The 26,606-nt window shown below is 41.2% G+C and overlaps 2 protein-coding genes and 12 non-coding genes across 16 annotated transcripts; 13 read left to right on the top strand and 1 right to left on the bottom strand.

Annotated features, from left to right (window-relative positions):
* The first annotated feature begins 883 nt into the window (after nt 1-883).
* Nucleotides 884-966, top strand: trnal-cag (transfer RNA leucine (anticodon CAG)). The gene has a single exon. It is a non-coding gene; the product is annotated as a tRNA-Leu (tRNA).
* A 271-nt stretch (nt 967-1,237) lies between these two features.
* trnas-aga (transfer RNA serine (anticodon AGA)) lies at nt 1,238-1,319 on the top strand. The gene has a single exon. It is a non-coding gene; the product is annotated as a tRNA-Ser (tRNA).
* An 888-nt stretch (nt 1,320-2,207) lies between these two features.
* Nucleotides 2,208-2,290, top strand: trnal-cag (transfer RNA leucine (anticodon CAG)). The gene has a single exon. It is a non-coding gene; the product is annotated as a tRNA-Leu (tRNA).
* A 263-nt stretch (nt 2,291-2,553) lies between these two features.
* trnas-aga (transfer RNA serine (anticodon AGA)) lies at nt 2,554-2,635 on the top strand. The gene has a single exon. It is a non-coding gene; the product is annotated as a tRNA-Ser (tRNA).
* An 889-nt stretch (nt 2,636-3,524) lies between these two features.
* Nucleotides 3,525-3,607, top strand: trnal-cag (transfer RNA leucine (anticodon CAG)). The gene has a single exon. It is a non-coding gene; the product is annotated as a tRNA-Leu (tRNA).
* Nucleotides 3,608-3,878: 271 nt separating this feature from the next.
* On the top strand, nt 3,879-3,960 carry trnas-aga (transfer RNA serine (anticodon AGA)). The gene has a single exon. It is a non-coding gene; the product is annotated as a tRNA-Ser (tRNA).
* Nucleotides 3,961-4,850: 890 nt separating this feature from the next.
* trnal-cag (transfer RNA leucine (anticodon CAG)) lies at nt 4,851-4,933 on the top strand. Its single transcript has one exon. It is a non-coding gene; the product is annotated as a tRNA-Leu (tRNA).
* A 271-nt stretch (nt 4,934-5,204) lies between these two features.
* Nucleotides 5,205-5,286, top strand: trnas-aga (transfer RNA serine (anticodon AGA)). Its single transcript has one exon. It is a non-coding gene; the product is annotated as a tRNA-Ser (tRNA).
* An 890-nt stretch (nt 5,287-6,176) lies between these two features.
* trnal-cag (transfer RNA leucine (anticodon CAG)) lies at nt 6,177-6,259 on the top strand. Its single transcript has one exon. It is a non-coding gene; the product is annotated as a tRNA-Leu (tRNA).
* Nucleotides 6,260-6,530: 271 nt separating this feature from the next.
* Nucleotides 6,531-6,612, top strand: trnas-aga (transfer RNA serine (anticodon AGA)). Its single transcript has one exon. It is a non-coding gene; the product is annotated as a tRNA-Ser (tRNA).
* Nucleotides 6,613-7,334: 722 nt separating this feature from the next.
* Nucleotides 7,335-7,406, top strand: trnaa-cgc (transfer RNA alanine (anticodon CGC)). The gene has a single exon. It is a non-coding gene; the product is annotated as a tRNA-Ala (tRNA).
* A 467-nt stretch (nt 7,407-7,873) lies between these two features.
* trnat-ugu (transfer RNA threonine (anticodon UGU)) lies at nt 7,874-7,945 on the top strand. Its single transcript has one exon. It is a non-coding gene; the product is annotated as a tRNA-Thr (tRNA).
* A 2,148-nt stretch (nt 7,946-10,093) lies between these two features.
* LOC116366392 (uncharacterized) lies at nt 10,094-13,089 on the bottom strand. The gene is made up of 7 exons (XM_031818532.1): nt 12,954-13,089; nt 12,633-12,751; nt 12,455-12,500; nt 12,226-12,323; nt 11,605-12,083; nt 11,020-11,496; nt 10,094-10,883 (listed from the first exon to the last, which is right to left on the bottom strand). Exons 1-7 carry the CDS (start codon nt 13,077-13,079, stop codon nt 10,717-10,719), a joined length of 1,512 nt encoding a protein of 503 aa, XP_031674392.1. The 5' UTR covers nt 13,080-13,089; the 3' UTR covers nt 10,094-10,716.
* A 3,631-nt stretch (nt 13,090-16,720) lies between these two features.
* LOC116366391 (TOG array regulator of axonemal microtubules protein 2-like) lies at nt 16,721-26,564 on the top strand. Of its 3 annotated transcripts, none has more exons than XM_031818529.1 (9): nt 16,721-16,847; nt 17,738-18,316; nt 21,635-22,186; nt 22,582-22,843; nt 23,189-23,312; nt 23,511-23,616; nt 23,768-24,003; nt 24,920-25,078; nt 26,120-26,564. In XM_031818529.1, exons 3-9 carry the CDS (start codon nt 21,704-21,706, stop codon nt 26,268-26,270), a joined length of 1,521 nt encoding a protein of 506 aa, XP_031674389.1. In that variant the 5' UTR covers nt 16,721-16,847; nt 17,738-18,316; nt 21,635-21,703; the 3' UTR covers nt 26,271-26,564. The 3 variants fall into 3 exon arrangements, with proteins under 3 accessions (XP_031674389.1, XP_031674390.1, XP_031674391.1); XM_031818530.1 differs by having other exon boundaries at nt 16,765-16,847; nt 17,741-18,316; XM_031818531.1 differs by having other exon boundaries at nt 16,779-16,816.
* Nucleotides 26,565-26,606: the final 42 nt, after the last annotated feature.

Here is a 26,606-nt window from a genome sequence, read left to right as displayed (position 1 = left end):
AATTTTCTTGACCCCTCCGGAGGTTGAAGTTAGTCGTGTTTCTTATACCAATCATATCCTCTCAGATCTCCACAAGTACATAGGGATTAGTTGTCCATTTGGGATAGGATCCCACCTCACACCTTTACACACCTGGTTATCCATCCTTCTAGCTCTATAGGCCACAGTAGCATAGGTTACAGGTTTGTAGTCAAGCCACAGATTTCAGGTGAGATCCCATGATACACTCAACGATTCTCACGATTCTCATGAATAACCATGAAGCCATTTTCTAAGATTTCCCCCATTTTGACATGTGGAAACCTGTTGTCACTCTTACCCTGACGGATAGCTCCAGACACTTTTTTGGTCCTATCTGAGGCATTTTTAAATTCATGTCAAAATGGCCATATTCTGAAGACACTCTTAAAGTCTGCAGGGTAATCGAACTGGCCACATCTAAAGTCAAGCCACAGGTCACAGGTGAGCTGCCTTGTTAAACCCTAAAAATAAATAATAACACGATTGCGTTGAAAATACCCATTAAGCCATTTGTTAAGATTTCCCCCATGTGGACCTGTTGTCACTCTTACCCTGATGATTGCTGATATTTACAGACACTTTTTCGGTCTTATCTGAGGAATTTTATCATTTATATCAGAATGGCCATATTCTGAGGCCAGTTTAGCGTTCATTCAATGACGATTTACTACTCTTTTCCATTGAAGGCCATATTGAGGTTAAATCAATGACTGGAGTTTTTCATTGATAAAAACAAATGACTATTGAAAGTGCAAGTCGGTATCGTGCATAAATTTACTGGTCTCTGTGGTGATTGCGTTGCTGTGCCTATTTCTACTTTTACCCCATACTCTTTAACCCGATACACAGGTACTGTGCTGTAGTCAGGATGGCCGAGCGGTCTAAGGCGCTGCGTTCAGGTAGCAGTCTCCCATGGAGGCGTGGGTTCAAATCCCACTTCTGACAGTTGTTTAGTGCCTCTCAGGAGTCATGCTGCTTAGCAGTAATAATAAAATGATGAAATAACAATTTATAATAAACACTCTCAAATGAAAACCTTCTGGAGCTGACCAAAGATCAAGGAAATTAGAAAACAGCTGTACTTAATAATGAATGAGGGGAACAATTCATTTTATTGCATTATAATGAGTTAATGAGTTACTGCATTGTCTTTCAGTTGTATAATTATCACTTTCTGTAGGCTATGCCTGGTGGCCCATTCACTGCTGACAAGACTGTTGTCGTGGCCGAGTGGTTAAGGCGATGGACTAGAAATCCATTAGGATCTTCCTGCGCAGGTTCGAATCCTGCCGACAACGAAATTGAATTTTCTTGACCCCTCCGGAGGTTGAAGTTTAGTCGTGTTTCTTATACCAATCATATCCTCTCAGATCTCCACAAGTACATAGGGATTAGTTGTCCATTTGGGATAGGATCCCACCTCACACCTTTACACACCTGGTTATCCATCCTTCTAGCTCTATAGGCCACAGTAGCATAGGTTACAGGTTTGTAGTCAAGCCACAGATTTCAGGTGAGATCCCATGATACACTCACGATTCTCACGATTCTCATGAATAACCATTAAGCCATTTTCTAAGATTTCCCCCATTTTGACATGTGAAAACTGTTGTCACTCTTACCCTGACGGATAGCTCCAGACACTTTTTTGGTCCTATCTGAGGCATTTTTAAATTAATGTCAAAATGGCCATATTCTGAAGACACTCTTAAAGTCTGCAAGGTAATCGAACTGGCCACATCTAAAGTCAAGCCACAGGTCACAGGTGAGCTGCCTTGTTAAACCCTAAAAATAAATAATAACACGATTGCGTTGAAAATACCCATTAAGCCATTTGTTAAGATTTCCCCCATGTGGACCTGTTGTCACTCTTACCCTGATGATTGCTGATATTTACAGACACTTTTTCGGTCTTATCTGAGGAATTTTATCATTTATATCAGAATGGCCATATTCTGAGGCCAGTTTAGCGTTCATTCAATGACGATTTACTACTCTTTTCCATTGAAGGCCATATTGAGGTTAAATCAATGACTGGAGTTTTTCATTGATAAAAACAAATGACTATTGAAAGTGCAAGTCGGTATCGTGCATAAATTTACTGGTCTCTGTGGTGATTGCGTTGCTGTGCCTATTTCTACTTTTACCCCATACTCTTTAACCCGATACACAGGTACTGTGCTGTAGTCAGGATGGCCGAGCGGTCTAAGGCGCTGCGTTCAGGTAGCAGTCTCCCATGGAGGCGTGGGTTCAAATCCCACTTCTGACAGTTGTTTAGTGCCTCTCAGGAGTCATGCTGCTTAGCAGTAATAATAAAATGATGAAATAACAATTTATAATAAACACTCTCAAATGAAAACCTTCTGGAGCTGACCAAAGATCAAGGAAATTAGAAAACAGCTCTACTTAATAATGAATGAGGGGAACAATTCATTTTATTGCATGTTAATGAGTTACTGCATTGTCTTTCAGTTGTATAATTATCACTTTCTGTAGGCTATGCCTGGTGGCCCATTCACTGCTGACAAGACTGTTGTCGTGGCCGAGTGGTTAAGACGATGGACTAGAAATCCATTAGGATCTTCCTGCTCAGGTTCGAATCCTGCCGACAACGAAATTGAATTTTCTTGACCCCTCCGGAGGTTGAAGTTTAGTCGTGTTTCTTATACCAATCATATCCTCTCAGATCTCCACAAGTACATAGGGATTAGTTGTCCATTTGGGATAGGATCCCACCTCAAACATTTACACACCTGGTTATCCATCCTTCTAGCTCTATAGGCCACAGTAGCATAGGTTACAGGTTTGTAGTCAAGCCACAGATTTCAGGTGAGATCCCATGATACACTCACGATTCTCACGATTCTCATGAATAACCATTAAGCCATTTTCTAAGATTTCCCCCATTTTGACATGTGGAAACCTGTTGTCACTCTTACCCTGACGGATAGCTCCAGACACTTTTTTGGTCCTATCTGAGGCATTTTTAAATTAATGTCAAAATGGCCATATTCTGAAGACACTCTTAAAGTCTGCAAGGTAATCGAACTGGCCACATCTAAAGTCAAGCCACAGGTCACAGGTGAGCTGCCTTGTTAAACCCTAAAAATAAATAATAACACGATTGCGTTGAAAATACCCATTAAGCCATTTGTTAAGATTTCCCCCATGTGGACCTGTTGTCACTCTTACCCTGATGATTGCTGATATTTACAGACACTTTTTCGGTCTTATCTGAGGAATTTTATCATTTATATCAGAATGGCCATATTCTGAGGCCAGTTTAGCGTTCATTCAATGACGATTTACTACTCTTTTCCATTGAAGGCCATATTGAGGTTAAATCAATGACTGGAGTTTTTCATTGATAAAAACAAATGACTATTGAAAGTGCAAGTCGGTATCGTGCATAAATTTACTGGTCTCTGTGGTGATTGCGTTGCTGTGCCTATTTCTACTTTTACCCCATACTCTTTAACCCGATACACAGGTACTGTGCTGTAGTCAGGATGGCCGAGCGGTCTAAGGCGCTGCGTTCAGGTAGCAGTCTCCCATGGAGGCGTGGGTTCAAATCCCACTTCTGACAGTTGTTTAGTGCCTCTCAGGAGTCATGCTGCTTAGCAGTAATAATAAAATGATGAAATAACAATTTATAATAAACACTCTCAAATGAAAACCTTCTGGAGCTGACCAAAGATCAAGGAAATTAGAAAACAGCTGTACTTAATAATGAATGAGGGGAACAATTCATTTTATTGCATTATAATGAGTTAATGAGTTACTGCATTGTCTTTCAGTTGTATAATTATCACTTTCTGTAGGCTATGCCTGGTGGCCCATTCACTGCTGACAAGACTGTTGTCGTGGCCGAGTGGTTAAGGCGATGGACTAGAAATCCATTAGGATCTTCCTGCTCAGGTTCGAATCCTGCCGACAACGAAATTGAATTTTCTTGACCCCTCCGGAGGTTGAAGTTTAGTCGTGTTTCTTATACCAATCATATCCTCTCAGATCTCCACAAGTACATAGGGATTAGTTGTCCATTTGGGATAGGATCCCACCTCACACATTTACACACCTGGTTATCCATCCTTCTAGCTCTATAGGCCACAGTAGCATAGGTTACAGGTTTGTAGTCAAGCCACAGATTTCAGGTGAGATCCCATGATACACTCACGATTCTCACGATTCTCATGAATAACCATTAAGCCATTTTCTAAGATTTCCCCCATTTTGACATGTGGAAACCTGTTGTCACTCTTACCCTGACGGATAGCTCCAGACACTTTTTTGGTCCTATCTGAGGCATTTTTAAATTCATGTCAAAAATGGCCATATTCTGAAGACACTCTTAAAGTCTGCAGGGTAATCGAACTGGCCACATCTAAAGTCAAGCCACAGGTCACAGGAGAGCTGCCTTGTTAAACCCTAAAAATAAATAATAACACGATTGCGTTGAAAATACCCATTAAGCCATTTGTTAAGATTTCCCCCATGTGGACCTGTTGTCACTCTTACCCTGATGATTGCTGATATTTACAGACACTTTTTCGGTCTAATCTGAGGAATTTTATCATTTATATCAGAATGGCCATATTCTGAGGCCAGTTTAGCGTTCATTCAATGACGATTTACTACTCTTTTCCATTGAAGGCCATATTGAGGTTAAATCAATGACTGGAGTTTTTCATTGATAAAAACAAATGACTATTGAAAGTGCAAGTCGGTATCGTGCATAAATTTACTGGTCTCTGTGGTGATTGCGTTGCTGTGCCTATTTCTACTTTTACCCCATACTCTTTAACCCGATACACAGGTACTGTGCTGTAGTCAGGATGGCCGAGCGGTCTAAGGCGCTGCGTTCAGGTAGCAGTCTCCCATGGAGGCGTGGGTTCAAATCCCACTTCTGACAGTTGTTTAGTGCCTCTCAGGAGTCATGCTGCTTAGCAGTAATAATAAAATGATGACATAACAATTTATAATAAACACTCTCAAATGAAAACCTTCTGGAGCTGACCAAAGATCAAGGAAATTAGAAAACAGCTGTACTTAATAATGAATGAGGGGAACAATTCATTTTATTGCATTATAATGAGTTAATGAGTTACTGCATTGTCTTTCAGTTGTATAATTATCACTTTCTGTAGGCTATGCCTGGTGGCCCATTCACTGCTGACAAGACTGTTGTCGTGGCCGAGTGGTTAAGGCGATGGACTAGAAATCCATTAGGATCTTCCTGCTCAGGTTCGAATCCTGCCGACAACGAAATTGAATTTTCTTGACCCCTCCGGAGGTTGAAGTTTAGTCGTGTTTCTTATACCAATCATATCCTCTCAGATCTCCACAAGTACATAGGGATTAGTTGTCCATTTGGGATAGGATCCCACCTCACACCTTCACACACCTGGTTATCCATCCTTCTAGCTCTATAGGCCACAGTAGCATAGGTTACAGGTTTGTAGTCAAGCCACAGATTTCAGGTGAGATCCCATGATACACTCACGATTCTCACGATTCTCATGAATAACCATTAAGCCATTTTCTAAGATTTCCCCCATTTTGACATGTGGAAACCTGTTGTCACTCTTACCCTGACGGATAGCTCCAGACACTTTTTTGGTCCTATCTGAGGCATTTTTAAATTCATGTCAAAAATGGCCATATTCTGAAGACACTCTTAAAGTCTGCAGGGTAATCGAACTGGCCACATCTAAAGTCAAGCCACAGGTCACAGGTGAGCTGCCTTGTTAAACCCTAAAAATAAATAATAACACGATTGCGTTGAAAATACCCATTAAGCCATTTGTTAAGATTTCCCCCATGTGGACCTGTTGTCACTCTTACCCTGATGATTGCTGATATTTACAGACACTTTTTCGGTCTTATCTGAGGAATTTTATCATTTATATCAGAATGGCCATATTCTGAGGCCAGTTTAGCGTTCATTCAATGACGATTTACTACTCTTTTCCATTGAAGGCCATATTGAGGTTAAATCAATGACTGGAGTTTTTCATTGATAAAAACAAATGACTATTGAAAGTGCAAGTCGGTATCGTGCATAAATTTACTGGTCTCTGTGGTGATTGCGTTGCTGTGCCTATTTCTACTTTTACCCCATACTCTTTAACCCGATACCTAGGTACTGTGCTGTAGTCAGGATGGCCGAGCGGTCTAAGGCGCTGTGCTCAGGTCGCAGTCTCCCATGGAGGCGTGGGTTCAAATCCCACTTCTGACAGTTGTTTAGTGCCTCTCAGGAGTCATGCTGCTTAGCAGTAACAATAAGATGATGAAATAACAATTTATAATAAACACTCTCAAATGAAAACCTTCTGGAGCTGACCAAAGATCAAGGAAATTAGAAAACAGCTCTACTTAATAATGAATGAGGGGAACAATTCATTTTATTTCATTATAATGAGTTAATGAGTTACTGCATTGTCTTTCAGTTGTAAAATTATCACTTTCTGTAGGCTATGCCTGGTGGCCCATTCACTGCTGACAAGACTGTTGTCGTGGCCGAGTGGTTAAGGCGATGGACTAGAAATCCATTAGGATCTTCCTGCGCAGGTTCGAATCCTGCCGACAACGAAATTGAATTTTCTTGACCCCTCCGGAGGTTAGTCGCTGTATTTAGCAAATATTCAGACCCCTCTGAATACTTGCAGACATTTTCATTTAACTCACTTTTTGTGTCTTCCACAATGTTATCCCTCACTCCTACAGTGTCCATCACAATTACATGCACATGGACAATTATGCAAATTAGGTGATGACATCATTTAGCAACTTCTAGCGACTTTTAGGACAGTCAATAGCTACTTTCCTTACTGAGGTGTTGGCAACACTGCTAACTTTAAACATCGGCTATCTGAGCAGCTAACTGATCACTGCAGCTGTACAAAGCCCATTTGTAAATAGCCCACCCAATCTACCTACCTCATCCCCATATTGTTTTAATATACTTTCTGCTCTTTGCACACCAGTATTTCTACTTGCACATCATCATCTGCTCATCTATCACTCCAGTGTTAATTTGCTAAATTGTAAATACTTCGCTACTATGGCCTATTTATTGCCTTACCTCCATTTGCACGCACTGTATATAGACTTTCTTTTTTTTCTTCTATTGTGTTATTGACTGTACGCTTGTTTATTCCATCTGTAACTCTGTGTTGTTGTTTGTGTTGCGCTGCTTTGCTTTATCTTGGCCAGGTCGCAGTTGAATATGAAAACTTGTGCTCAACTAGCTTACCTGATTAATTATAGGTGAAATTTTAAAAAATGAGAAAAAACAATTTCTTTCACAGAAAGGGGATGTAGCTCAGTGGTAGAGCGCATTCTTCGCATGTATGAGGTCCTGGGTGCAATCTCCAGCTTCTCCATTAAATTTTTTGCAATGGCCCATCTCCTACTTTCCAGAATGTTGAAATTCTCAGCAGGAAACAGAGACGTGCTCAATAATTTGCTCTTGTAATCTGAAGAACATGTGTTCAATCCCTGTTCGTACATTTATGTAACAGAAGTGGCATGGTTGCCAACTTCAATTGCATCATTTTCAAAAACTGAAGTTCATTGGTTAGATGACTGTCCATACTTGCTTGTATTTAGAATTGCTGCTATCATTTCATTGTAGTTTCAATGGAGTGGTGTATATAAAAAGTACATTGTATTAATATTGCATTTTATCTGCAAATAAAATTGGATCGAAGCTCAGAGGGGGAGTGCATGCTATTTTAGTATGAGGTCCTTGGTTCAATCCCAAGGTTCTCCACTGAGTATTTGTGTGCCAAATTCACATTACACAACTCCTACTTTCCAGAATGTTGATAAAAATCTTGCAGCATAGAGTGGCATGGTGGTCAAGCGGTAAGGTGTCAGTCTTGTAAACCGAAGATCATGGGTTCAAATCCCATCCGTACCTTACTGAAAGATAGCTGGTACCATGTGAAGGTTCTTTCACTGGAGGACTTTGAAGAGAAAAAAAGTTTTCTCAAAATGGCAACCCTGCTATTATATAGTAAGGGGATGTTCCTCTATGGTAGAGCTAATACTTGAAATGCATGCGCTCTGAAGTTCATCCCCAAATTTTCTGATGGGTATATTTAGTTGTGAAATTAGCTTTTGCACAACTCTACTTTCCAGAATGTTGACATTTTAAGAAGGAAATAGATGTGCTAAGTGTTGGTGTTTACATACTGGAGAGGGAATGCAAAACAACGACGCTGGACAGAGTGGAATCAGGTGTATCAAAAGGCAATTTATTGAGTCAAAGATATCTTTGAAAGGGTCAATTTGTATTGATATGGCCACTACGACCTGTATGCTCTAGCCGGCTGGCCCTCGCTACATATTCGTCGCCAGACCCACTGGTTCCAGGTCATCTTTTTAGTCTATGCTAGGTAAAGCTCCGCCTTATCTCAGCTCACTGGTCACGATAACAACACCCACCCGTAGCACGCATTCCAGCAGATATATCTCACTGGTCATCCCCAAAGCCAACACCTCCTTTGGCCGCCTTTCCTTCCAGTTCTCTGCTGACAATGACTGGAACGAATTGCAAAAATTTGTTCCAGTGTTGCCAACTTAGCGACTTAGTCGCTGTATTTAGCAAGTATTCAGACCCCTCTGAATAATTGCAGACATTTTCATTTAACTCACTTTTTGTGTCTTCCACAATGTTATCCCTCACTCCTACAGTGTCCATCACAATTACATGCACATGGACAATTATGCAAATTAGGTGATGACATCATTTAGCAACTTCTAGCGACTTTTAGGACAGTCAATAGCTACTTTCCTTACTGAGGTGTTGGCAACACTGCTAACTTTAAACATCGGCTATCTGAGCAGCTAACTGATCACTGCAGCTGTACAAAGCCCATTTGTAAATAGCCCACCCAATCTACCTACCTCATCCCCATATTGTTTTAATATACTTTCTGCTCTTTGCACACCAGTATTTCTACTTGCACATCATCATCTGCTCATCTATCACTCCAGTGTTAATTTGCTAAATTGTAAATACTTCGCTACTATGGCCTATTTATTGCCTTACCTCCATTTGCACGCACTGTATATAGACTTTCTTTTTTTTCTTCTATTGTGTTATTGACTGTACGCTTGTTTATTCCATCTGTAACTCTGTGTTGTTGTTTGTGTTGCGCTGCTTTGCTTTATCTTGGCCAGGTCGCAGTTGAATATGAAAACTTGTGCTCAACTAGCTTACCTGATTAATTATAGGTGACATTTTTTTAAATGAGAAAAAACTATTTTTTTCACAGAAAGGGGATGTGGCTCAGTGGTAGAGCGCATGCTTTGCATCTATGAGGTCCTGGGTTCAACTCTCTGCTTCCTGCGCCTGACTTCTCACCCACTAGACCCAGAACGTTACAATACTGTAAGATTATATGTTTCAGTCTCTTCTGATCTACCAGCTCAATAGTGGTCTACTGAAACCATACTCACCATCTCAGGGGTTCTCAGATCATGAACCACTGACCTCAACACCATCCTCAAAACCAGCAGTCCTCTTTTGGAGACAGATTGGTCAGTTATCCTGTATGGCACCAACATTGTGGATTTTCATCCAATACTTCTGGACTATGGGAACATTCGTTGGACAATGAAATGAGGTAAAATGGAAGCTGGCTACAGTCTCAGTTTTATCCTCCAAGACAGTGTGAGGATGTGTAACAACAATACCTGTGGTTTAACTTGATGATCAGGGCCAGATTACCGAATGGGCACACAGGGCACCTGCCCTGTGGGCCCCGACCTCCAGGGAATATCATCATAACATCCAAAACTAAAACAATTGTGGATGTATATTACAGTACGTGGACGTTTTACAATTCGTGAGCTCGTTTCATAGTTTGTAGCCATGTTATATATAAATTTGTGCATATTTTGTAGTGACCTCAGTCGAACACAGCCAGAAAGAGGAGGTGGAAGAGGTGTTAGAGGATGTGAGCAAGAAAGAGCAGAAGGCTTCTGATCAGCCAAATGGCAGGTAGAGGGAGAGGTCATAGTGATTCACACCCACAGAGAGAAAGACAACCCACACAACCTCTTGGTTGAGATGAACCGCACAGAGTTAGAGGCAGAGGGCTTTCAGCGCTAGCCAGTCAGCCTGCCTGCTCTGATCCTCAAGTCAATTTTATTTAAATTCATGTTCATTAAAGATTTTTATTCAAGAATTGAAAAGTCCCATTTACTTAATGATCATTTTTCACTGTCTTCAACCCCCAAGAACCAGGGTGAGTCTGGGTCACCCTTTTACTGGGCAAATAGAACTTGCATATTGTCAAAGACTAGGCCGAAACGTTAATCTTTTAACCTTGCTTGAATAAAACAATGCATTTTTTATAGTGAGCAAGAGTTGGGCTTTTTCCTTTTCTATGATGATTCAAATATTTGGTTGCACCTCAACTCAACGTTGGTTGAGCGCCCTCCATTTTTGTTGTCAAATAAGACATGTTTTTTTTAAATGTACAAAGTAAATTATTCAAAGCATCAACATTGGGATGTGTCCCACTTATTTACACAACCTAGTCCACACTTGCAAAGTGAAAGTTTATAGAAAAGTTAAGAAATTAAGTAGTAAACAGAAGAAAATCAGAATTGAGTTCAATTATAATGTGAATAATTTAATGCTCTATGGTTCAATCCCTTTTCTGCAGGTGTGATGAATAATTAATATTGTTCCTCCTCTTCCTTGTGGCAGGCGCAGCAGCACACTGCCCTCCAAAGCCTGCAAAATAATCGCCGGACTGCCCCTTTCCTAGCTCTGCATGGAACATCCAGTGTCACATCCTTGGTGACGTGTGGGGTGACATCCGGGATGACCACAGCAACATCCTCTGGAAAGGGAAAAAAGAGGATCAGAATGTAAACTAATGCAAACCGTAGCTTCTAAACACTGGCCAGTTGAAAGGTTCTACTAAGATGTCATGACAAACGACACCTGTCAGAGTGCTCTCTGTAAGTGTTACTCACCTGCTTGGATGTCAGCTGGCAGAGTGGCGAAGACGGCCATCGTGAGAATCCTTTCTTCATGTGTGACGTCCACAACCTCCAAGAGGGAAGAGATGGGCTCTGCTTCTGTATTAGGGGTGGTGTCCACCACATTCAGGTGGGAAGAAGCCGGATCTGCCTCTGTGTTAGTGGTGATGTCTTGAACCTCCAGGTGGGAAGAAGCCGGATCTGCCTCTGTGTTAGTGGTGATGTCTTGAACCACCAGGTGGGAAGAAGCCGGATCTGCCTCTGTCTTAGGGGTGATGTCCTCAACCTCCAGGTGGGAAGAACCCGGATCTGCCTCTGTCTTAGGGGTGATGTCCTCAACCTCCAGGTGGGAAGAACCCGGATCTGCCTCTGTGTTAGTGGTGATGTCCACAACCTCCAGGTGGGAAGAAGCCGGATCTGCCTCTGTCTTAGGGGTGATGTCCTCAACCTCCAGGTGGGAAGAAGCCGGGTCTGTATTGTGGGTGAAAACAACAATCCTGATGAGCTCTACTACTACAAGGCACCAAGATGTCATCAGAACAGGCATCTGTCAGAGTGTTCTCTATCATTGCTACTCACCTGCTTGGATGCCAGCTGGTAGTGTGGTGGAAACGGCCACCGTGAGCACAGGGGGGACTGGTAGGGTGGCTGCAGGGGGCTGGAAGCAGCTCTGCACCTCGTCAGCCACAAAGCCACAGACAGAGCTCATATAAAAAGGGCTCTGCAGGTCATCGGTGGAGAAGGACTGACTGATTCTCCCGAGGATCGACCGCACAGAGTCAAAAGCAGCAGCCCGGGAGAAAGGGATGTGAGGGGATGGGTCCTTTAACATGCAGGAGAGCTTCTCCACTACGGCCGCCACCATGCCCACGGCCATTATTAGGATTGGGTGCTCTGAATGGCCTTCCTCTGGCTGAAGCCACAGGGCCAGGAGGAGCCTGGGCACCACCTCCACCACCACCTGAGATGGGCTGAGCAGGTTGCTATGGGGCTCATTGGACTGCTCGCCCAGAATGCTTCTCACAGCTTTCTCCACGATGCTGTGGACCTTTGGATCGCTGAAATCAACAATAAGGAGAAAACAAAGGTAAACGATGTGCAATGTACTCACTTAGAACACTGTCTTAGTCTGTTTCTGCGTAGTTCCAGATGTGTAGATAAATGGATCAAGTCATATGCAGGGCAGTACATGGAACTCACATGTCAGCTGGCGAGGTGGGGTGCATGGAGCGGCGGAGCTTGCAGAAAGCCTCGTGCTCTATGTTCATCATTTTTAGGCAAGTGTTTACTTCCCAGGCCTGCAGTATGAAACAGGAAGTCCCATTGGTGTAATTTCACAACAGATCTATTCTGCTGTGCTAACTCGTTGTTGAAAGGCTAGTAAAGAGCTCACTAACTTGTAGTTTGTCTCTAACTCTCATTCTCTTACCAGCCGAGCGAGGTCGTTTCCTTCCTCCAGGGTTTCCTTCCACACCCTTCAAATAAAACGCAGAGCAATTCAACTTTCCTGGCTTCTGATTTTTCTGTTGTTTATTTTACCCACACCTCCTGGAGTGCTGCTGGTGGCAGGGAATGGCAGTGAATGTGAGTGCTGACGTGGTACTCACCTCTCCCTAAGAGATTTTTTGCCCTGAGACACCAGCCAGTTGCTCATGTGCTCCGTGGTGACATGGGGAGGGACCTGGCCTTGACTCTGGAGCAGCAGATAGTGGACCATGAGCTTCTTCTGCAAGATGAGGTAAGGTGTGAGTCTGTGCCACGAAATACCATATCATGTGCTTTCAGAAGGGCCTCTCGCAACATTTCACAACTGCTCATGCCTCACAATTTGCAAGTGATTATTAAGAACTCTTATGACCACCTTCTCTAAACTGTCTTGAAATACAACTCTTTTTCTGTTGTTTCTGTTTTTGTGGGCTGAATCTTACCTGTTTATTGTAATATGTTTCCTCCCAGCAGGCCTGCAGAGTCTGAAAATAAAGGCTGCTTCTACAGAAATCCTTTGAAGATAATGAAAATAATGATGCTTTGTTATGCACATTATGCACAGGCATTTACAGTATGCTAAAATTAATTTCTCCAAAGATTACCTTTGTGGGACCATAAGTGAACTCCGGAATGCACCAAACCCTATCCATGGTAAGATGGGGAAGAAATGAGATGGTCTAGAGATAACAGGAGTGACTTAAAGTCGCGAATGATCAATGGCTGGAGTCCTCCAATATGCTGCACTTAGAATTGAGTTGTAGGGATGTTTGGCGCAAAATAGAATGTTTACATTCTATTGCCATGGAGAAATGGAATGTGTAGAACCTGTATAATTGGGTATGCTTCTATGTCTTTATTTCGTGAAACATTACACTCTTTATTTTGTCATAATGTGTATATGAGGATGTAGGAGCCCGTCCAGATTCATGACCCGATTATCCAGGTGCATGTTGCTTAGACCAACTAATCCAACCTTGGTTTCCAAGTTAAATACATTGTTTATATATGCCTATACAGTATCTTTATATTATCCACATTGTAACAAAGTGTTTGTACACTTTAGCTATGCAGCTGTAATTACATTTTTTAAAAATACACTGAATTATTAGTATTATTATCAAATTATTAACATCCCCTCTTGACCTGGCCGATTTGAATTGGTCCTTGTGTGCAATTTGGTGCATAATATAGGGGAACAACATCACACTGCTACACCTATACAAATCTATCGACCACATCCATTTAAAGCAATGATTGTCAATTGAAAATGTGGTTGTTGTGTTATCCTGTTGTGCGGCTTGAGTGTCAGTCCCCTTAAGCACATTATTCCAATATTTTTCCATGCTCTGAATTGACAGAATGGACACTTTTGAAAAGATACGTATGACTTGGATTGTATGCATAATAGTGTAGTAAACAGTATCGCTCAGCGTAGGAACTTTTGGTGTTTGGAAAGTATCCGTTTTTAGTCTCCATGACACGTATCACTTCGTTGTCTTGTTGGTAATAGTAAAAATGCATGACAGTCCGCATTGTAATGGTCTAACAGGTGTTTTTCCTTTTGTTTCTCCCAATAAACAGACATTTGAGAACGGAATTGCTTACTGTTGTACCTATGATGCACAGACACACAAAAGCTGTACAGTGTAGTTTGAATAATCAGTTTCAATTATTTGCAGATGTATTCCCTATTATTTACAAATCGAAAGATGTAACATTTGAAGTGAATGTGGCAGAACAGTTTAGCATAGAGTTCCTGTGGGAGTCTTCTCCTTCAGTCTTTTTGCCTCCTTGGCCTCGCTTCTCATTACATGGGATTTCCCCAGTGCCAACTTCACATGAGATGGCCGCTGTCTACTGTCATGTGGTGCTGAATGACAGATGTCGCTATGCCGATATTGCTGCTGTCCATGGACCTGAAATGTACAATCTTGCCTATTTGCATATGTACGACCGTCCAAACTTGACCCCACACACATACACAAACATTAATGCTAATCTCTCACACACTTTCGAACATTGCACAACCTGCAACAAGACACTGAAAGATCATTTTATTCCACGTGTGTTTGTGTTTGAATAAAGACCCGAAGAATGAAATCAATGTGTGGATGTTGATTGGACAATGTATATGTGCTTTGCAGAAGCCTTTTTTTTTATTCCCTGTAGCGTGTATTTTACTGGAGCATGATCAGATTGCTTTGTTTAAACCAGAATGAAGATTTGGTCTGAGAAACTATGCCGATTATAGCACGATAGCTTTATTTTTATTTTTAATAAGGCAATGTATATATGACCCCCTTTCAAAGAGTCACTCATTTATCACTTTCTTGCAGATATAAAGTGCCTTCAGAAAGTGTTCATACCCCTTAACTTATTCCTCATTTTGTTTTCTTACAGCCTGAATTCCAAATGGATTAAATTATAGTTTTTTATCATCTCACCCAGCTACAGACAATACCCCATAATGACAAAGTGAAAACATGTTTTAATGGTTTTTTTCAAATGTATTGAAAATGAAATACAGAAATATCTAATTTACATAAGTATTCACAATACATGTTAGAATCACCTTTGGCAGCGATTAAAGCTGTGAGTCTTTCTGGGTAAGTCTCCAAAAGCTTTGCACCCTTGGATTTTACCATATTTGCATTACCATAATATATACAGTACCAGTCAAAAGTCTGGACACACCTACTCATTTAAGGGTTTTTCTTTCATTTTAAATTTTTTTACATTTTAGAATAATAGTGAAGACATCAAAACTATGAAATAGCACAATTGGAATCATGCAGTAAGCAAAAAGTGTTAAACAAATCAAAATATATTTTATATTTGAGAATCTTCGAAGTAGCCATCCTTTTCCTTGACCACTTTGCACACTCTTGGCATTCTCTCCAACCTTTTCATGAGGTAGTCACCTGGAATGTTTTTCAATTAACAGGTGTACCTTCTTAAAAGTTAATTTGTGGAATTTCTTTCCTTCTTAAAGCGTTTGAGCCAACAGGTTGTGTTGTGACAAGGTAAGGATGGTTTACAGAAGATATCCCTATTTGGTAAAAGACCACGTCCATTTTATGCCATGAACAGCTCAAATAAGCAAAGAGAAACAACATCCCATCATTACTAAAGACATGAAGGTCAGTCAATACGGAACATTTTAAGAACTTTGAAAGTTTCTTCTAGTGCAGTCGCAAAAACCATGAAGCGCAATGATGAAACTGGCTCTCATGAGGAAGACCCAGAGTTACCTTTGCTGCAGAGGATAAGTTCAGTAGAGTGAACTGCACCTCAGATTTGAGCCCAAATAAATTATTCACAGAGTTCAAGAAACACACACATCTCAACATGCACTGTTCAGAGGAGACTGCGTGAATCAGACTTTCATGGTCGAACTGCTCCATTGAAACCACTACTAAAGGACGGACACCAAAATTAAGAAGACTTGTTTGGGCCAAGAAACATGAGCAATGGACCTTAGACTGGTGGAAATATGTCCTTTGGTTTGATGAGTCCAAATTCGACATTTTTGCCTTTCAATGTCTGTGTAAAGAATCCAGGGTGTTTACTTGGGTCTACTCTTCATTATAAAACTATTTGTTGAATGGTTTAAAATCCATCAGAAGCTGAATAAGTCTTGACGGGGACAGCTTGTTTTGACAAGGAAAGTGAAAAGGACTGAGGGAAAGTAAAATGGAAAATACATGGAAAGGAACATGGAAGAACCTCAAAGAACATTGCATTTTCAAGATCATGTAACATCATGTCACATCAAAATGCATCTTATATTCCTGCCCTTACAGAAAAACCACATGATTTCAACTTACATTTTATGTGAGCACAAATTACATTTTGGAACACAACGTGATCACATTTTCACATGTGTAGTTTAATGTAATCACATGTTGCTTGACATGTTATCACATTATCTTCACATAAGATTACATTAAAACATGTTTTTGGAACACTTCCCGTGTTCATGTGAAATTCATGTGTTTTTTGCGTAAACGCCCTGCAGTTCCACACTCAAAGTTCTTAATAATGCTTTAAATGCACATGTATGATTGTGCATGTGTAATGGGTTGAAAACAAAGTCACTAAAAACAGACACCCATTTATTATTTATCCCCCCTAATTGTTTCTGTATTTGTCTTAATGAATCTTAATGGGATTTTCTACATACTTTAGCGTTAGCAGTCCATCAGGCCAATAGATGGCGCTGTTGCACTGTTGTAGCAGGAGAAACATTAAGTTCTGGTCAAGTGCTCACCATCTGCAGAATAAGGACCAGAACTTTACAGAGGTAAACTGTGTCAGTTCTTTTACTATTACAGGTATGTAACAGCACTTCAAACGTTCAAATATATACACAATATGTAATAACATGCTATTTAACAACGTTGTCCAGATATTAGCACGTTAGGAAAGGTTTTGTTTTGGCTTTGTGTCGAACTGAGTGAGAAGAACGTGATTTACATTGAGTGGGAGTATATGTTAGCTTGATGCTAGCTTGATGCTAGCTGAGGTAAAAAAAACATTTACGAGTCACAAAGACTATGTTTACTGAGTAGCTGACTTGTACTGGATTTTGTCTAGGAGATTTTTTATCAAGAATCCATTTGTTAGGGATTTCTGAGTTTGTTTTACATGTTATTGGTTGTTTTGTGTAAAATTGTGCTCACTAGCTGGTAAACTGGCCGAGCACGCTCAGTCTGGTGGACTTTTAGTGCATACAGTGAGAGAGAGACGATTTTCTGGAGGTGTCACTATCTTAAAGCTGAATGTATTGTTGTCACTTTTCTGTAGAGGTATATAGAGAAACATTCAGTTATTTATGGTTTCATATATAGGTGTTTCTATTGTATGAATGTGAAATACATTGTGGTTTTCATGTGAAACCGTACACTAAGACAGGGTTATTTGTGGAACATTTTTTAATTCTGCTTTAGGTAAAGTGCATTTATGTTGTTTAATTTAAAGTGTGCACTTGTTTGATGTGAATATTTTCAAAGTACTAACAAGAAAATAGACAATTGAACAAGAGAAAAAAAATATTCTTCAAAATAAAGAAAGCGGCAGAACTTTGCAGACTTAAACTTGTGTCCGTTCTTTTTACTATTGCAGGCCACCTCAGCTACACATGTACTCTGTCTGCACACGCATCCACGCATGCACATACACACGGACAAACACACACTAATGTTCTCTCTCTTGTGTTTGTCAGCAGTTCATCGTGGCCCTGTAGTTCGCCTCCTTCACCAAAGCTCTGTCAGGGACCTACATGAAGAGTGCCATCACTCAGAGAGACACTTTGACCTGTCCTGCTCTCTCATCGGACTCATAGACGGCAGCTTTGAGATGGGTTTCAACAATAACATTGAGTTGCTTGAGAATTCATGTAGTAAAAACCAGATACAGACTACAGTATGATCCATTTTTTTGTGGTTCAATCAGAGTCTGCTCTCAATACTGTCCAGTTTTATAGTTGTTCCTATTAATTGATTGACTGGCGTTTGTCCATGACTCTACTGTCAAACCCCTAACATTGTTGTATTTGATGCTATGTTGTTGCAGCCTAGTATCCAAACTGATATGTCATTTTTAGTTAAAAAAATTACAGTGTTTATAATTTGCTATTCCTGACTACTGTAGTGTTGTGGTTTCTTGCAGGTAACCTGCTGTTTCTGGCTGTGGTCAGCCATTTTGGGGCGAAGCTGCACCGGCCCAGGTTCATTGCTAAGGGCTGTTTCCTCATGGCTGTAGGATCCTCCCTCACAGGCCTGCCACACTTCTTCATGGGACGGTAAAAACAACTGAAATACTGGTTAAACTTGTACTTGTAGAGATACTCCAATGCGGAGGATAGTTTCACTTTAGAAATAAAGAAATGTATCCAGTTGTTGATTAATCTCAGTTAACTTCGAACTAAAGTCTTGCGTAATTGGCAGGCTGCTTGATTATGTTTTGGTGCCATACATGTTAAGAGAAGGGATTAACTTGTTATGGCTGCAATCCCGTTAACGGGATAAGTGTCATCAACAACCGCTGTATAGCATAGCGCTACATTCAATAAATATTATTAAAAATATTTATATTCATGAAATCACAAGTGCATTATAGGAAAACACAGTTTAGCCTTTTGTTAATCCACCTGTCATGTCAGATTTTGAAATGATGCTTTGCAGCGAAAGCAATCCAAGTGTTTGTGTAAGTTTATCGATCGCTCGACAAAACATTAAGTACACTTAGCATCAAGTAGATCGGTCACGAAAATCAGAAAAGCAATTAAATGAATCGTTTACCTTTGATCTTCGGATGTTTTCACTCACCAGACTCCCAGTTACACAACAAATGTTCCTTTTGTTCCATAACATTATTTTTATATCCAAAATACCTCCGTTTGTTTGGTGCATTATGTTCAGAAATCAACAGGAAAGAGCGGTCACCACAACGCAGACAAATTCCAAATAGTTTCCATAATGTCCACAGAAACATGTCAAACGTTTTTTATAACCAATCCCCAGGTTGTTTTTAAAATATATAATCGATAATATATCAACCGCAAATGTAATTCACAGTAGGAGAGGGAAAAGCAATAGCTGTCCAAACTCTGTTGCGCAAGCAAAACTCATGTGACCACTTGACGCGATGTTATCTGTCTGGCTCATTTTTCAAAATAAAAGCCTGAAACTATGTCTGAAGACTGTTGACACCTTGAGGAAGCGATAGGAAAGGGAATCTGGTTGATATCCCTTTAAATGGAGCAAGGGGAGCCTATGGAACATGGAGTTTTCAAAATAGAAGCCACTTCCTGTTTTGATTTTCCTCAGGGTTTCGCCTGCAATATCAGTTCTGTTATACTCAGACAATATTTGTTTTGGAAACTTTAGAGTGTTTTCTATCCAATACTAATAATAATATGCTTATATTAGGAACTGAGACTGAGGAGCTGGCCGTTTACAATGGGCACCTTTTAATCCAAGCTACTCAATACGGCCCCTGCGGCCATAAAAAGTTTGGACAACAAAGGCAAGGTATTGGAGTGGCCATCACAAAGCCCTGACCTCAATCCTATAGAAAATGTGTGGGCAGAACTGAAAAAGCGTGTGCGAGCAAGAAGGCCTACAAACCTGTCTCAGTTACACCAGCTCTGTCAGGAGGAATGGGCCAAAATTCACACAACTTATTGTGGGAAGCTTTTGGAAGGCTACCCATAACGTTTGACCCAAGTTAAACAATTTAAAGGCAATGCTACCAAATACTAATTGAGTGTATGTAAACTTCTGACCCACTGGGAATGTGATGAAAGAAATACAAGCTGAAATAAATAAATCTCTCTACTATTATTCTGACATTTCACATTCTTAAAATAAAGTGGTGATCCTAACCGACCTAAAACAGGGGATTTTTACCAGGATTAAATTTCAGGAATTGTGAAAAACTGAGTTTAAATGTATTTGGCTAAGGTGTATGTAAACTTCCGACTTCAACTGTATACAGTGTATATATATATATATAAACTCAGCAAAAAAAGAAATGTCCTCTCACTGTCAATTGCTTTTATTTTCAGCAAACTTAACATGTGTAAATATTTGTATGAACATAACAAGATTCAACAACTGAGACATAAACTGAACCAGTTCCACAGAAATTTGACTAACAGAAATGGAATAATCAAAATCAATGGTCAAAATCCAAAGTAACAGTCAGTATCTGGTGTGGCCATCAACTGCATTAAGTACTGCAGTGCGTCTCCTCCTCATGGACTGCACCAGATTTGCCAGTTCTTGCTGTACCATGTTACCCCACTCTTCCACCTAGGTACCTGCAAGTTCCCAGACATTTCTGGGGGGAATGGCCCTAGCTCTCACCCTCCGATCCAACAGGTCCCAGATGTGCTCAATGGGATTGAGATCCGGGCTCTTCGCTGACCATGGCAGAACACTGATATTCCTGTCTTGCAGGAAATCATGCACAGAACGAGCAGTATGGCTGGTGGCATTGTCATGCTGGAGGGTCAGGATGAGCCTGCAGGAAGTGTACCACATGAGGGAGGAGGATGTCTTCCCTGTAATACACAGCGTTGAGACTGCCTGCAATGACAACAAGCTTAGTCCGATGATGCTGTGACACACTGCGTCCAAATCGATATCGCTCCAGAGTACAGGCCTCGGTGTAACGCTCATTCCTTCAACGATAAACGTAAATCTGACCATCACCCCTGGTGAGACGAAACCGCGACTCTTTTTGGCAGTCCTTTCTGGTCCAGCGACGGTGGGTTTGTGCCCATAGGCGACGCTGTTGCCGGTGATGTCTAATGAGGACCTGCCTTACAACAGGCCTACAAGCCCTCAGTTCAGCCTCTCAGCTTATTGCGGGTAGTCTGAGCACTGATGTAGGGATTGTGCGTGGGAAACATGGGAAACAGTGTTTAAACCCTTTACAATGAAGATCTGTGAAGTGGCTTGGATTTTTACGAATTATCTTTGAAAGACAGGATTCTTTTTTTTTTTTGCTGTGTTTATATATATATATATATATATATATATATATATATATTTACAAATTCACCACATTCATGATTTTATATGGGAATCAAAAAGCTTTCATTTAATGTTCATGTGCTGATGTGCTCAGCACTGTCAACAGACCCCATTATGACATCACAATGTAACGGAAGCCTTGCCATGATATCATTGCTGGTTCCATCTGACAAGCAAAATTTCATTTCATGATAGATCTCTCACAGAGATAGGTTAAGTTCTTATTTTGAGAGTGTTAATATTTATCATCAATGGCTTATCGAGGGAGAAAATCAAGTGAGTTTGACAAACTCCAGAAGGAGAACTCACAGATGAAGAGCGTCATCGAAAACTTGAGGAAGCAAAACATGGCTTTAAACCAACAGGATGACCAGGACAAGTTTTCAAGTTTTGTAAGGCTCATCAGTTTTTCCAACGTTTTTCCAAAAATATCAATGTTTATTTTGTGGTTTCATAAACATACAGTAGGCCTACATCCATAAAATCTTTAGCTTAAAAGTTTTTCATGACACACTGTAGAAACTATTTTGCCTTCTTCACTTCTGTTATACATTTCATACTGTACCATTGTGATCCAGGGCTATCAGGAGAGCTACCCAATCGCAGAGGGCCATCGTGGCTTCATCAGTGATGCCAGACTTCTGCAGATGCAGAGAGCTGAAAGAGAGGCCATGGAAGCAAAGCAAAGAAAGATAAGTGCTATCCATGAGAATTATGTCCGGACTGCTCTCATCAGGGTTGGCAGCACCTTCGCGCACCACTTCGTCCCCTCTATTCAGTGCATTCCGCGGCCGAAAGCTCCACCGAGGCCTTTGCCACGAAGGCTTGAGCACATAGCTCTGGCCCCACTGAAGAACGTGGTGGGGGTGGACGGAGCCCAAGTTCGACCCGGATCTCACTCTCTGGAGTCCATCCAGATAAATAAGTCATTCAGCAGCAGTAGCGTGTGGCCTGTTCCCGTCCCTCCCACTGCAGCTCCCTCCAAGAGGGGAAAGAAGAAGAAGGGCAGGCGGGGAGTCAAAGCCCTGAAAGTCCAGTCGGACCAGGGCTGTGCTGACAACAACGGACCCATTGACCTGATGGAGGAGGTGAGGGACATCGAGGCTCACCTGAAGGAGGAGGACTGGAAGGTAGGATGGACTTCAAATTTATTGTAAATGTGAAAATTTGCAGTTCAGAATTATACTTGGACTGATAAATTGCCAAAACAGATAGTGGTTCCATGTCTTAAAATCAAATCAATCACATGTGCCGAACACAACAAGTGTAGACCTTACCGTGAAACCAACAGTGCAGTTCAAGAAGAGTTAAGAAAATATTTCCCAAATAAACTAAAGTAAAAAGTAATAATAATTAAAGTAACACAATGACATAACAATAACGAGGCTAAATACAGGGGGTATCGGTTTAAACAGCATGATAGAATAGATCCTAGAATACAGGATCTCTCTGTATTAGTTCATGTATATACTAGTTCTATATGTATTTCTATGATGGGAGCATTGTTTTCTGGTCTACACCAAAGGTGGTACATGAGGTGAAGGCCATGGGCAGGAGAAGTTTGGGCTCAGCCATGTCCACGGGGGAAATAGCAACCAGCTCTCTGGGAAGCCTGAGCTCAGTGGATATGAACACCCCTGCGGAGCTCCGTGACTACTTGGATGTCGGGACCCCGGTCAAGTCGCTTAACAGCCCACCCAGGCCTGCTCCCCCTCCTACCAAGCCCAGGAGCAAACAGCCTCGGCCTATAAGGTTCCTTAGCCTGCCAAAGGCTGCCACCGGCTCAGGTCAGTCCCTCTCATGTATTCACACAAATGTAAATAAGACAGGGAGATGAAGCTAGGTAGAGTGATAGAAAGACAGTAGGAAGGGAAGGGACACAAATGGCTTTAGCCCAGGGATAAGACATTTTTCCACACTTGATTTGCCTGTTTCACAGTGAGATAACTTTTACTCAAGGTTAATTGGACCCTGTTTCTGAGCAGGGAGAGCACCAAAAATATATGTGCTAAATTTAAAATGATATCATAATGAACTAGTGTTAAAAGCTACAAACAGATATGGAAATGAGTAAATGCATAAATAAATACATACAGTTCATAGAGAGATAGATGTCTGCTGTCAACCCATAGACAAGATGGCAGCCAGTGAGCCAAAGGGTCAAATTAAGAACCAGGCCAGATTGCAGCCCCTGTCCAACCCAGAGCAGGCCCTGACTAAGACCTTCAAGCTGCTCCACTCTGCCTCTGATGACTGGTGAGCATTCACTGTAGACGAGACCAATGGAGCTAGGCTAAAGGAAGCACAGTGTAGTGTCCTTGGAAAAGTAGATTTGAGCTACAGAGCATAGAAACTTCTGAAATTAAATGACCAGAGTCCTAATTGATGAACATCATTTTAATGTTTTTGGAAAATGTTGTGTAAAATGCTTACGTTTCTTTCACTGAATTGCAGGGAGAAGAAGATCGAGGGCTTGACCTTTCTCCGTGTGATGGCTCAGAACCACATGGACATACTGATGCCTAAACTCCATGATATCTGTCTTGCCATTATAAATGAGGTAGCTGTATTCATTCACTGCCCTATTCATTCATCTGCACAAATGTGCTACATTTGGAGAACAAGTCAAATTATTGTTTCATGTTTCTGATGTTCGTGGGTTGTTCTGCTCAACATTAATAGCTGGTCCTGTGTGTGTTATTATGATTCAGGTGAAGAACCTGCGCTCTGCAGTGTCCTGTGCTGCCATGGCCACACTGGGTGACATGTACGTCCACCTCCAGAGGGCCATGGACAGTGAGGTGGAGGGGACGGCACGCGTGCTGCTGCACAAAGCCAGCGAGGCCAACGCCTTCATCCGGCAGGGCGCCAACTCTGCCCTGGGTCACATGGTGCAGAGCTGCACCCCTACACGTGTCATGAATGCCCTGCTGGTCGGTGGGCTGAGGTAAAGAGGGAGAGGGGTCAATTAACACTCACTAAGGGGTAGATCCGGACTTCCACAAATTATCCCATTATCCAAGCCTCAAAATTGAAAAGATTGAAATACTGCTAGTTTTTAATTAACTGCCTTTTTCATCAGCATGCTAGGTTATTCCACAACACTTACGGCAGCAACTCACCCCAACGCTAGACGTCACATTTCAATGGAATCACATTTTTTTGTTATGTCTTATACTTCCTTGTGTTGTGTACTTCTTATTTTACCATTGCATTATTTAGATTATTTTTAGCCATTGGTAGAGAGGTACTGTCTACTGATGTGTGCTAGCGTTTGGGGAGTAACAAGTCATTTATAAACATTTATAAAGTATATATAGTGAACACTTTAGATTAGGGGCTATTAGTGAGGCACTGAGGTATTCGTAAGTACATGTACTCACATTCATAAATGCACTCATTAATAAATACACCATTTGTGACATTCATAAATACATTAATAAATATGTATATAAATGGTGAGTCAAACCATTAATCAACCATTAACAAATGCCTTGACAGTAACTCCTTTATAACTGGTTTATAGTACATTAGTAGTACATTATTAATCATTTACAAATTGTGAACATACTATGATCAAACACCTCATGAACAAATCATTTAAAATAGCGTTTTTAAATGTGTAAATAACTATTTATAGATTTCTTATTGACATTTACAAAGGTAGGAATAATGATTCATAAATGGTAAGTAACTCTTTACAAACAGTTTATAAATGGTATATTAAGGGACCTTAATATAAAGTCTTACCGAACATTTTGATCCATCGATGAGACGTCATCAATACAATCCATTATCATTCATCTCCTAACTCATGTATCTCTATGATATGTAACTGATGTGCTCTGTTTTTCCTTCCTCAGCCACCGTAACGCTGCGGTGAGGAGCTGCACTGCTCAGCACCTGGAGAGACTGGCTGAGGTCATGGGGACGGCTCGTCTCCTGTCGGGGAAGAAAGACCTCACTGACCGTTTCTTGATTGCCGTCAGTAAACTGGCTGTGGACCCTTCACAGGAAGTCAGGTGGGAAGTTCCTCCTGTAAAGTAGCTTGCTTCAACATAACAGTTAAGGCCGGGATTCAACCATGGCTCGCTATAGCACTAGATCGCCGACAATGCAGCTTTTAAAGGTAATTTAGTCTTGAGTCAACATCTGCAGCGTTTACCACGAATACAAATTGAAATTGACTTTAAAAGCCACATTGTCGTCTGTCTACAGCATCTATGCTAAAGGGTGTAATGGATTGAATTGCGGATTTTAGGTATTCCAAAACAACCACAGGTTCTCTTGGAGGGGAATAGTAATTGAAAACAAAAAGGAAAAATTATAAACACAAATAAGTGCTACGTGGCATAGGACAATCCAAGTCCAGGCACCCATGTGGGTTTGAAAGTTAAAAAGCCAAAAGCTTAGCCGGGATGTTTGGCCGGGAGGGATGTTCTTCTCCCATCGCCAACTAGCGACCTCCTGTGGTGGGCGGGGTGCAATGCACGGACACGGTCGGCAGGTGTATGGTGTTTCCTCCGACACATTGGTGCTTCCAGGTTAAGCGGGCATTGTGTCAAGAAGCAGTGCGGCTTGGCTGGGTTGTGTTTCGGAGGACGCACGGCTCTCGACCTTCGCATCTCCAGAGTCTTTACGGGAGTTGCAGCGATGGGCAAAGACTGTAACTACCTATTGGATACCACGAAATTGGGGTAAAAATTACAAATGTAATTGAGTCCAAATAGTCAGTACCTGATTCAGTTTCCTTCCATCTGTTTGGTGCCTAATGAAGACAACCCTACTTGATCACAATGGTCGGTCTGAGCCAAGTGCTGTGCAGATTCGCTTAGATTTTCATAATAACGAACGGTTAAAACCCAGTTGTTATATTGTTGAGATGATTTGTAGATCAGGTAATGCGGTACATTGCTCAAACTGACCCTCTTGCAAATTCTACCTAATGTATGTCTTATTTTTTCTCAGGTTGCCATCAATTGAGTACTGTTTTTAATCACAGACAGCAGAAATGATTTGATATGTTGCACGTTTAAGATGATATTCATATCTTTTGTCCACAGGCATCATGGTCGCAATATCTTGAGCAACATGGCCACCAATGGCGACTTTCCTAAAATGTGGGACAAATTCGCTCCGAGGAAAGAGAGAGAATCCTTGAGGGAGGTCATCTCAAAGGTTAACCTCAAAGAAAGGTACATTCTCTCTGGATGATTAGAAGAAATGTAACAAATGAGCTGATATGATTACAGAAATCCAATCCCACTGGGCACAGAAATCAGATCCATGTCTAGTTTGATTTAAATTTGGGAACTCAACCAAAATGTGAAATCAACCAAAAATGCTGGTTAAAAGTTGGGTGGAAAAAATCCAATTGAGTTTTCAGCGTTGATTCACCGTCATCACATAGATTTTCTTGTTGTTGAAATGAGGTGGAAAAGTTTATTCAACCAGTTTTGGCCCAAAGGGATGAATTTAATATACTTGTCACAACTCTTACCGAAGGTGGCTCCCTTTCCCGTTCGGGTGGCGCTCGGCGGTCGTCATCAA

Source organism: Oncorhynchus kisutch, unplaced genomic scaffold (genome assembly GCF_002021735.2).
Source record: "Oncorhynchus kisutch isolate 150728-3 unplaced genomic scaffold, Okis_V2 scaffold1463, whole genome shotgun sequence".
Lineage (NCBI taxonomy): Eukaryota > Metazoa > Chordata > Actinopteri > Salmoniformes > Salmonidae > Oncorhynchus > Oncorhynchus kisutch.
Note: the sequence above shows the minus strand (reverse complement) of the source record. Positions and strands in the feature narration are given on the sequence as shown.